The sequence below is a fragment of the Mesoplodon mirus genome (assembly GCF_964341445.2).
Source record: "Mesoplodon mirus genome assembly, chromosome: 7".
Lineage (NCBI taxonomy): Eukaryota > Metazoa > Chordata > Mammalia > Artiodactyla > Ziphiidae > Mesoplodon > Mesoplodon mirus.
In genome coordinates, this window is record NC_138983.1 from 3,834,174 (window position 1) to 3,845,505 (window position 11,332).

General features: G+C 52.7%; 1 protein-coding gene across 1 annotated transcript in view; it reads right to left on the reverse strand.

Annotated features, from left to right (window-relative positions):
* The window catches only part of ANO1 (anoctamin 1), a 165,137-nt gene extending 155,259 nt beyond the window's left edge, over window positions 1-9,878 (reverse strand). The window contains exon 1 of the mRNA XM_082627806.1: window positions 9,815-9,878. Within this exon, the coding sequence (XP_082483932.1) occupies window positions 9,815-9,872 (58 nt within the window). The 5' untranslated portion in view covers window positions 9,873-9,878. The remainder of the gene's footprint in view (window positions 1-9,814) is intronic.
* Window positions 9,879-11,332: the final 1,454 nt, after the last annotated feature.

The following is an 11,332-nucleotide window of genomic DNA, read 5'->3' on the forward strand; positions in this document are numbered from 1 at the left end:
GAGGTCAAGACTCGATTTATGGCTCAGCTGGACACTTCTAGCAACTCTTGGAGCTTTGGCCAAGCGAGAGTTTTAAATTGTTTCTATTCTTAGTCACATATTGTTTAATATATAACCCCAAGTGTCGGTGGTGGAAGGACCGCTGATGTTAAAATACTAATTAAGAAAGAGCTCACATATGATAAAAATTTAGTAAATTCAGCTTCAGATGGTTTCATAAGTTGATGGCTATAATCTAAAATCAGTAGCTCATTAAGAAATCTCCAGAACCTCAACCACCAATGTGAAAAAAAAGAAACGAGTAACTTCACACAGGAGAAGCCTGACACCTCCCCTCAGCCAGGTGAGCAGGCAGCATCCCAGGGACCGGCCGTGTTGATGGCATATGACCTCATGCGATGGGATGAGAAGGCATTTCCCCTCTGTGGTCCTCCCCCCACACCCACAATCCCAGTCTCATCATAACAAAAAGTTCCAGCTGAGGCACATCCACAAAACAACTGCATTAGTCGTCCCCCAAACTGCCGAGGTCATCAAAAACAAAGAGTCACAGCCAAGAGGAGCCGAGGGAGAAATGACAACTAAATGGGTGGGATCCTGGGACAGAAAAGGACAGCAGGTAAAAGGACCAAGGAGTCTGCATAAAGTGTGGCCTTCAGCTCATAATAACATATCAGTATTGGTTGGTGCGTTGTGAGGATGTACCGTAACAATGCAAGGTGTTGACAACGGGGGAAACGGGTGTGGGTTATATGGGAACTCTGTACTATCTTTGCAATAATTCTGTGCATCTAAAACTGCTGTAAAAGAAAAATTTATTTAAACAGAGACGGAGTGGTGACAATTACCCAACTGTAACTGGCTGGGCGGGAGCCTTGCTCATGTCTGCCATGTGTTTCTGGTGAGGAAGAAAGAGCTGGTGAAGAGTCCGAACCCAATGCCGAGTCATCATGCAGAAACAAGTCACGAACATACAAAATCAGCTGGCTGATTTTTTTTTTAACATCTTTATTGGAGTATAATTGCTTTACAATGGTGTGTTAGTTTCTGCTGTATAACAAAGTGAATCAACTATACATAAACATATATCCCCATATCTCCTCCCTCTTGCGTCTCCCTCCCACCCTCCTTATCCCACCCCACTACGTGGACTTAAAGCACCGAGCTGATCTCCCTGTGCTATGTGGCTGCTTCCCACTAGCTATCTATTCTGCATTTGGTAGTGTATATATGTCCATGCCACTCTCTCACTTCGTCCCAGCTTACCCTTCCCCCTCCCTGTGTCAACTGGCTGATTTTTAAAATGCATCATGCAAGATAATGATGATAGTTCAGACAAGATAATCCCAGACCAGTCATACTGATGACAATTTTATTTATTTTATTTTTATAAATTTATTTATTTTATTTATTTATTTTTGGCTGTGTTGGATCTTCGTTGCTGCAGAGGGGCTTTCTCTAGTTGCAGTGAGTGGGAGCTACTCTTTGCTGCGGTTGGTGTACAGGCTTCTCATTGCAGTGGCTTCTCTTGTTGCAGAGCATGGGCTCTGGGCACGCGGGCTTCCATAGTTGTGGCATGTGGGCTCAGTAGTTGTGGCGCACGGGCTTAGTTGCTCTGCAGCATGTGGGATCTTCCTGGACCAGGGCTCGAACCCGTGTCCCCTGCATTGGCAGAAGGATTCTTAACCACTGCGCCACCGGGGAATTCCTGATGACAATTTAAAATTCATATATATATGGGACTTCCCTGGTGGTCTGGTGGTTAAGAATCCACCTTCCAGTGCAGGGGATGTGGGTTCGATCCTTGGTCAGGGAACTAAGATCCCACATGACGCAGGGCAAGTAAGCCTGTGAGCTGCAACTACTGAGTCCCCGCACTCCAGAGCCCGCACGCACCTCAGCTAGAGAGCCCACGCACTCTGGAGCCCAAGTGCCACAACCTGAGAAGCCTGTGTGCCACAACGAAGAGCCCACATGCTGCAAAGAAGACCCAGTGCAGCCAAAAAAAAATTTCATATATATGTATTTATCTACCTCTATATATAGAGATTATATATATTATACAAAACCCATTACGTAGAGCTATCTCTGTATCATCTACCTGCCTATATGCATCTATCTATCTATCTATCATCTATCTATCAATCAATGGGAAAACTTCCCATGCTATACCAATATCCAAAGTGAAGTATTTTTCACTTAAAATCACTCCTTTTTCATATAGCACACAAATGAAATACAATGGCATGCTTAACGCCCAGGAGTTCACTGTGCATGGGTGTCCTGAGTCCCAGTGGGCGACGCTGATCTGGCCCAGGCAACCCCCAGGTCTTCTCCAGCTCTGATCTTGGGGGTTTAAGGACAAACGGGTGGTGTAAAATCAAATTGGCAAAACCGCACTAAGTCCTGTCCTTCTGGAACTTTGTGGAGCGCAGGGAGAGTGACACTGATAGAATACTGGTAGTAGCAGATGTAGGGGCAGCTGTGCAAGTGCTCAGGGGAGAGGAGCCTGGTGCCGAGGTGCCACTGGGGTCAGGAAGGGCCTCCTAAAGGAGGTGATGGAGCTTGGAAGAAGAAACGGCCAAGAGCCCAGGGAGCAGGAAAGAGAGGATGAAGGACCATAGGAAGGTCAATGAGGCTGAGGGCAAGCGCTGGAGGTGAGAAGGAATCGGAGAGGCAGGTGAGCCCCACCTGTGGGCCAGGGCTGGGTGAGGGCTGGCGGGGGTCCACTACAGGGGGAGGAGGGGGGCAAGGTGGACACAGGCCAGTGCAGAGGCAACAGTGGAACTGAAGAGAGGGCAGCACAGACACGGGGAGCCGTAGGCAGCTTTGAGACATGCATAGGAACTGGCATCAGATGGACCAGGTGGAGGGCGGAATGTGGGCCTGAGTGGAGGGCTGCCAGCACCATGCACAGATGTGTGACTCGCTCAAGCCCTGGAGGTGGGAGGGATCTGAGCCCCCTTGGCCTGAGGACAGGGCTGGGAGTAGGAAGGAATGCTCCATGGGCTCCTGCTCCAGCCCGGAGCCCAGAGTCCTCCAGAGCAGAGTCTGCAGTAGGAACACGAGTGCAGTCTGGAGCTGCTCTGCACCCCCTTACCCCTGTACCCCCAAACCCCGGCCATTCTCCGTCCAGGAAACACAATGCAATAAAAATTATGCCCAATTATGCCTTCTTTCTAACAGCTCACATCAACAGCTCCATTTCCACCCCCAACGGCGTGTTCAGACTTTTGAAGTGAAGGTGCCGTGTAAATGCATTAAAAAATCATTCTACACCCGAGGCTGTACGTGGGCAGAAATCATTCCAGCTGGGTGTGAAGGGAAAGGATGAAATCTCGGGTGTCACCGGGAATGTTTGTACACCAGCCCCAGAGGCAAATGGGGGTGCAGCTGGAGGGAGGAGCTTTTGGCAGACTGGAGGGGGTGGGGCCTGGTGGGTTTGGCTGTGTGTGGGGGAGCCCAGAGCCCAGGTGGACTGCATCGCAGTGCAAGGCCCAGAGGGGAGCAAGGTAACCCCCGGGCTGCAACAAGAAAGCAGGCTGGGTTACCAGGCAAGACATCTATGCGCACGCAGGCCCTCTGAGGGCTGAATGCAAGAAACCAGGCGTTTGTCTACCCAAAGGCCACGTGACCATCGTCAAATGGATTTCTGAGGGTCGGCAGGCTTTTAATACTTCATTACGCAGCATGAAAACGCCGCCACAGGTGCCTGGTGCTGGAAGTCGGGGGCCGTGACCGCTGCTGGGGGTGCCCACGCCAGGCAAGGGCAGGCTCTGGAGAAGAAGATCTTATCGGCCACACCCGGCTCCCTGCTGGGCTTCAGCAGCAGCAGAATCTCCCCCACCTGCCCCCGCAGAGGACTGCCTTCTCTTTGGAGAGCTGGGGAGGTGGCAGATGAGTTGGGGAGGACCCCAAGTCTGGAGCTGGGGACCCAGTTCTGGTCCTTGTCCAGCTGTCCCAACTCTGGTCTGAATCTAGGGTCCCCCCATCTACCCTGACTGATTCACAGGGTACCCTTGGCTGTGTGAGCTTGGACATGTTGCATGGTGTCTCTGTGCCTTGGTTTCCTCATCTGTCAAAAGGGGCTCATAATATTACTAATGACATTACCAACTTAACAAGTGACTATTAAAGGAGGTGACGTATGCAAAGGGCTCACAACAGTGCCTAAAACAGAATGAGTTGACAAAAACTGTCAGCTATCATCCATCCCTCCATCCCTCTACCAAGCCCCCCCATGCCAGGCCCTGTGCTGGGGCTAGAGAATGAATCCATCCAGGGAGGCAGACATTATGGATGCAGTTACCTGAGACCTGACCTGTTGTGTGTCTGAAGGAAGTGACAGCTGAGGTGAAGCAGGCAGGGCTGGAGGATGGATGTGCCCTTGGCACACAGAGCTTACTCAGCCAGAATCAGGACCTTTCCACAATGTACACCACAGCGTAAATCAAGACAGGCTGTAAACTCCATGAGAGCAAGGACGGTGGCTACCCTGTATCTCCAGCTCCTGGCCCTGTAACTGGCCCAAAGACAGAGAGTCATCTACCTCTAAGTGGAATTGAATTATGCATCAAACTGCAGGGGTACAAGACAGGTTTCTCAATCAACCACATGACAGCACAGAAGAGAAGCTCACTGTATGTACAAGGGCATCAGAGGACATAATCAAGAGAGTGAAAAGACAACCTACAGGATGAGTGGAAATATTTGCATATCTTATAATTGGCAAGGGTTTAATATCCAGAACATATAAAGAGCTCCTACAATTCAATAACAAAAAGACAAACAACCCATTAAAAAATGGGCAGAGAAAGTGAGTATATTACAAAGACTATATACAAATAGCCAATACACACATGAAACTATGCTCAACATCATTAGTCATTAGGCAAATGCAAATAAAAACCACAATGAGGTGCCGTTTCACAACTACTACGATGGTTGTCACACACAAAAAAAAGCAAAACTAACAAGTGTTAGTGAGGATTGAAGAAATGGGAACCCTCTTACACTACTGGAGGGGATATAAAATGGTGCCACGGCTGTGGAAAACAGTTTGGTGGTTCTTCAAACAGTTAAAGGTATGATCCAGCTCTTCTGCTTCTAGGTATATACCCAAAATAATTGAAAACAGGACAAACAGACACTTGCATGCAAATTTTCATTGCAGCTTTAATCACAACAGCCAAAAAGGAAAAATAACTCAAGTGTACATTGAATGAATGGATAAAGAAAATGTGGTCTCACATTCAATGGAATGTTATTCAGCCATAAAAAGGAATGAAGTTCTGAGACCTTGAACCTTGAAACCATGTAAAGTGAAATATGCCAGACACAAAAGGACAAATATTGTGTGATTTTGCTCCTGTGAAGTATCTAGAATAGTCAGATTCATAGAAACAGAAAGTAGAACAGAGGTTACCCCGGGCTGGCATTGGGGGAGGGAAATGGAGAGTTATTGCCTAATCAGTACACAGTTTCTGTTTGCGGATGATAAGAAAGAGTTTTAGAAGTAGATAGTGGGGACTTCCTGGTGGTGCAGTGGTTAAAAATCGCCTGCCAACGAGGAGGACATGGGTTCGAGCCCTGGTCCGGCAAGATCCCACGTGCTGCGGAGCAACTAAGCCTGTGCGCCACAGCTACTGAGCCCGTGTGCCACAACTACTGAAGCCTGCACGTCTAGAGCCCGTGCTCTGCAGCAAGAGAAGCCCCCGCACCACAATGAAGAGTAGCCCTCGCTTGCTGTAGCTAGAGAAAAGCCCGCGCGCAGCAACGAAAACCCAACACAGCCATAAATAAATAAATACAATTAAAAAAAAAAAGAAATAGTGGTGATGGTTGCACGACATTCGAGATGGACTTTAATGCCACTGATTTGTATGCTTAAAAATGATTAAAATGTTATGTCTATTTAACCTCAACTAAAAAAACAAAAACCAAAAAGGTGAACTCCTCACCTACCCCGACCCATACCTGTTTCTCCAGACAGGTCAATCCAAAAATCCTGGAGCAGTCCTTGATTTTTCTTTTACTCTCAGACCCTCCAACCGATGTGTGAGCAATTCCTGTTGGCTCTACTTTCAAAATATACCCAGAGGCTGACCTCCACGGGTCCCGGCACAAGGTTACCAGCATCTCAAGCCTGGATTTCTGCAAGAGTCTCCGGACCGGCCTCTGTCCTTCCCCCCTCAGCCTGTTCTCCAAAGCAGCCAGAGGGATCCTGCCCAAACCTTGGTCAGCTCCAGACCCTTCCAGCAGCTCCCATCTCACCCAGCCCAGTGGCCAGGGACAGATCACAATCTGGACTGCCTCTCCCACTCCCTCCAGATTCCGTGAGCCCAGGGGCATGTTTCGGGCACTTCAGGTGTGAGGCTTTGCACTGGCTGTTCCCTCTGCCCCGAGTGCTCTTCCTTCAGGTGTGTGTTCCCAGGCTGCCCATCAATGAAGGCTTCCCTGGCACACACCCTATTTAAAATTGCCCCCTATTCTGTTCAGCTTTTCTTCATGGGACACATCACTAGCCAACATATGACATATTGAATTCTCCTACGTGGTCAAAAAAGTTTCATGAGGGGGCTTCCCTGGTGGCGCAGTGGTTGAGAGTCTGCCTGCTAATGCAGGGGACACAGGTTCGAGCCCTGGTCTGGGAGGATCCCACATGCCGCGGAGCGACTGGGCCCGTGAGCCACAACTACTGAGCCTGCGCGTCTGGAGCCTGTGCTCCGCAACAAGAGAGGCTGCGATAGTGAGAGGCCTGCGCACCGCGATGAAGAGTGGCCCCCACTTGCCACAACTAGAGAAAGTCCTCGCACAGAAATGAAGACCCAACACAGCAAAAATAAATAAATTAATTAATAAACTCCTACCCCCAACATCTAAAAAAAAAAAAAAAAAAGTTTCATGAGGGCCGGGCCTGCATCTGCTTTGTTCCCTGCTGTGTCCCAAGCCCTGAGGACGCAGTGCCAGGCAACCTGTAGCTGTTTGTTGAAGAGGCTCGTGAAAGTTTCGGGAGGGACAGCTCTCCCATCCTCTCTGAGTGGGTAGCATAGCGTGGTGACAGTGCACAGCCAGACTGCCTGGGATTCAGATCCTGCATCTGTCATTTATCAGCTGTTTGACCTTGAGTAATCTCCTCATGCCTTAGTTTTCTCATCCATAAATGGGGAGATAGTAGTGTCCATCTCATAAAGTAGGTGAGTCTCACATGTGACGACGCCCAGCACACAGTGAACTGCTCAACCAACAGCCATCTTTACCCACCAGCTCTCCCTCCCTCTCTCCACGCCCAGGGTGCCATCAGTGTAGAGAGGCACCTGGGCTAGTTTCCAAGAGGAGGGGCCTTCCCGTCAGGGTTTTGGGGGATGAGCAGGAGTGAGCCGGGCAGACGTGTCCTGGGGGGGGTTGCCCACCCCCACCTCGTCCTAATCCCACCTGCCCTTGCGGGAGGTGCTGACCATGGGCTTATGAATAAATAGCTTATTAATAAATTACGAGGGAGCTTCTAAAGAAGGCAGAGAGGGACGTGGCATCTGTAACAATCGATTGCTCCAGGGAAGCAAGAATGAGCCGGTCCTGGGATAAGTCTCAGAACATCCGGTAGGGCTTCACATCTGGGTCTGTGAACTGAAGCTTGCAGTGATGAAGATGAGGCGGGGGAGGAGGGGAGATTAAGAGGGGATGACGACAATGGGGGCGGTACTCGTGCACAGAGCGGAGCCACTCCAGCAGAAAGGCTATACACTCAAGTCATCTTCACAAACCCTCTGGGTTGACAGCTAAGGCACAGAGTGGTTGAGTAATTTGGGCAAGGTCACAGAGCTGCGGGCAGAAAGCTGGGATTTAGAATTGTGTTCTCCACAGCTGCACCCCCCTGCGAGGACGTCCCCTCTCAGGGCCTCAGGGCCTGGCATGGAGACAAAGCAGAGGACTAAGGCCCCTTTCTATCCGCCACCTCCCTGGCTTTATTACTTCCTATTTACCTGCGAGCGCCAATGCAGCCTCTGGGTCTTAATTACACCGAATGAGCTAGGGAGTAGTGTGATGCTGCCAGAGTGTGCCCACATTTCTTGCATGCCAGCTGTGGTGGAACAGTATGCCCAGCGGCAAACCCAGGAATGGAGGCTGGGGCACTGGTCCTAGGGTCTTAGCCCTGTCACTGCTAAAGCCCAGAGCAGGGGAAAGGGGGCGAGACCCCTGCCCACCACACAGAGTGGAGATGCAGGTGAAGGGAGCAGAAGGTCTGCTCTAGGAGTGGAGTCTGTCCATCATTACGGCTCAGATCTGATGGGTCAGACCCTCGGTTAGGGAAAGCCTCCCGCCAATTTAAAGGATCTCAAAACCGAAGAGCAAGCCCCCAGCTAGTATACTCTCGTGTGCAGGAATCAGTTTCAGCTGCATCACTGGGTGATTCTGCTTGGGGTGGGGTAAGGGAGAGCCAGAAGCCTCATGGGAGCTGGACCCAGATATCCTGGGCTCCACTCTTGGTAGCCCCATGTACTAACTGTGTGGTCTCAGTTTCTTTGTCTGCCCAATGGGGAAGATTCCGCTCCCAGCTTACAGGGTTGGACTGAGGATGAAACCAGTGAAGTGCTTAATTCCGTGCCCAGCAGAAGGCAAGAGCTTGGTTAGATGCTCACAGATGCTGAGTCTGGGGCTCCTGTGCCCAGCTGGTTCCAGAACTCATCATGTCCACGCGGGAGCTGGAAGAAGCCACGCGTGCAAGCAGGCCAGTGTGCCCAGAACTGTCCTGGCTGACTTCTCAAGCCTGACTCTTCCTTCCTGTTCCTAGGTCTGGCCTCCCCACCTCTGGCTGGCAGTGCCCCCTCTCTCTTCCTCCTGGGAAGAATTTGATGAGTATACAGTGTCATTTCTAGAAAGAAGCCAAATTGGGGGCTGTTTAAGAAGCAGACATCAGGATAAGTTGCTCCATGGGAATCCAGCCCACCCTCACCAAAAGAGATGGGGGGATGGGGGGAGGAGGGAGGAACAGTAGCGGTGCTTCGTGCTATAGTTAGCGGCTCCTGGTTCCAGGTGGCTCTGATTGCAGGGCACAGCATCCTAACCAGGGCGCTCCCGGCTGGAACTCAGCTGTATAATTAAATAAGGCCGAGTGCCCGCTCGAGCCCCTTGTCACTGTCCCGCTCTGAGGTTTATTTAATAACCTCTGAACTGGGAGGGGAAAAATCATTCAGGAAACATTGCTTGGGTCATTTATTTTAAAATTATTGGTATAAAAATAGCCAGGGTCGTGATTTATGTGCAGGGAGGGGTCGAGGAAGCCAGGGACTCCCCCTCCCAGCTCCTGTCCAAGCCTCGTTTGTCCCCTCCAAGTTCCACCGCAGTTTCCATTATGACTTCAAGTCAGAGTAGTTACTTTACATCGCAAATAAATCTCCAGAATAGCACGGAAATATTATGTGTATTAATAGCGCCTGTGAAAACATCCGAAAACCTTCCATCCGCCGAGGGCCTCGGACGCGGCTCGGCTGGGAGATGCTCTCCCAGGAATTGAAAACCGCACGGCAGACCTGGCATTTGCCCGCCAGGGGGCCGCTGCCTCCCCCAGCCCCGCCCAGCCCGCGGTCCAGCTGTCCGCCGTCAGTTTGTCTGTGAGTGCCCCCAGTGACCTGCGACCGACAAAGTCAGCCCCCCCCCAAAAAAAGCTCGTGGGGGACGGTCCCCGCCGCCGGAGACGCGGGTCCTTGTCGCCTGCCCCTTGGTCCCGGGGAAGCCGCTGTCCCCGAAACGTCCCCGACGCCGCTGCCGCCACGCCCGGGACCCTCGCCCCCCTGCGCCGCCCCTGGATACTCACCAGCTGCGGGGGCTTCCTTGGGGGGCAGCCCCTCGAGGCCGATGTCGCCCTCCAGCATGGCGTGGCTCGCTGCCCGGCTCCAGTGCGCCCCGGACGCACAGGGTCCAGGAAAGGGGGTGATGAAGTCACCCCCAGAGGTCTGCAGTGACTCTGAGGGCCGGGGTCCGAGCCCAACTTGGGAGGGGACGGTCCCTCTTCGCCTCCCCAGACGCAGCACGCGAAGCCGCAAGTGCAGGAGCCAAACTTGGCCGCCCACGCGCACCGCCGCGCCGCTCCTCCCCCTCGGCTTTTTGGGCTGGGGGTCCTGGCCGGCTCCCCGCCACCGCCCCCCCGGGGCTACCTGCGGACGCCGCCCTCGCCCCGCCCCGTGCGCAGCGCGACTCCCCCGCGGCCACCCGGACACCGAGCGATGGCGCGGGACGCTGGAGGCCAGCCGCAGCGATCGGCCCGCGGGTCCCGCCCGCCCCCGGCCTCCCGCTCTGTGCTCTGCGGGGCGAGTCTCCACCAGCTGCCGGACCGTCTTATCAGTCGGGGTGAACAGTGGGGCCCTGAGCGGCTGTGCTTGACGGGTCCCCAGCCAGGGCCCCAGGGAAGGGGTGCTGACTGGGGGGAGGGGCAGCGATCCAGCCCCGAGAGGCTGGCACAGCATAGGGCGTCAGTGGAGAGTGCACTGGCCCCCTCCCCCAGGCGGGACCCCGACTCATCACTCTGAATTTGTCAGAAGAGGGAGGAAGTGAAGCCCAGGGATGGGAAGGAGATCTGGAGGTTACAGGGCAAGTGCCTGGCCTGAACTTGAACACCAACCTATGCAGAACTTGGGAATCTGGATAAAGTGAGAACTGCCCCCAAATCGGAGAAAACTGTGTTATTTGAGGATTCTAATTAAGCGAGGCTAAGAGGACTCAGCCAGGGGTGCTGGCAGGGACTTCCCACCCACATCCTGCAGCCCGGCTCAGGGCTGGGAGCCGGGAGGTACCATTCTGCAGCCCTGTTCCTGTTTAGAAGGCAAGGTCTGGACAATTCAGCATCCTCCTGGACAGCAGAGATGTGGGCATCAGGAGAGCGTGGAGAGCCTTAGGCAAGGCGCCTCCTGTCTCTCCTAACCTCACACCCATGACAACTCCAGGTAAATAACTATAAATTCTGGGCAGAACTGCCTTAAACAAAACGTTAATTTAAGCTGCTCCCTGATCACTGCATGGGCAGTGGCAGGACGGGGCAGCCTGACTGACCTTTTGAAAGGCCATCTCCCACTTTCCACACCCTGAGGAGGAGCCAGGCTGGTGCCGGGAGCCCACCTGGGCCGGGGACCCCTGGATCACCTGCCAAGTAAACACCCCACAAGCCCCCGGCTTTGCCTGGCTCCGGGTGGAGATAGATCCAGCCACCCTGGGGAGACAGACCACATCCACGTGAAAGGAATCTATGCCTCCTTGAGGATGGAAGACCAGTCCTCCCTGACCCCTGCCAAGCCTGCTGGCATTGGTACCCACGCGTACTGCTCTGGGCGGAAACGCT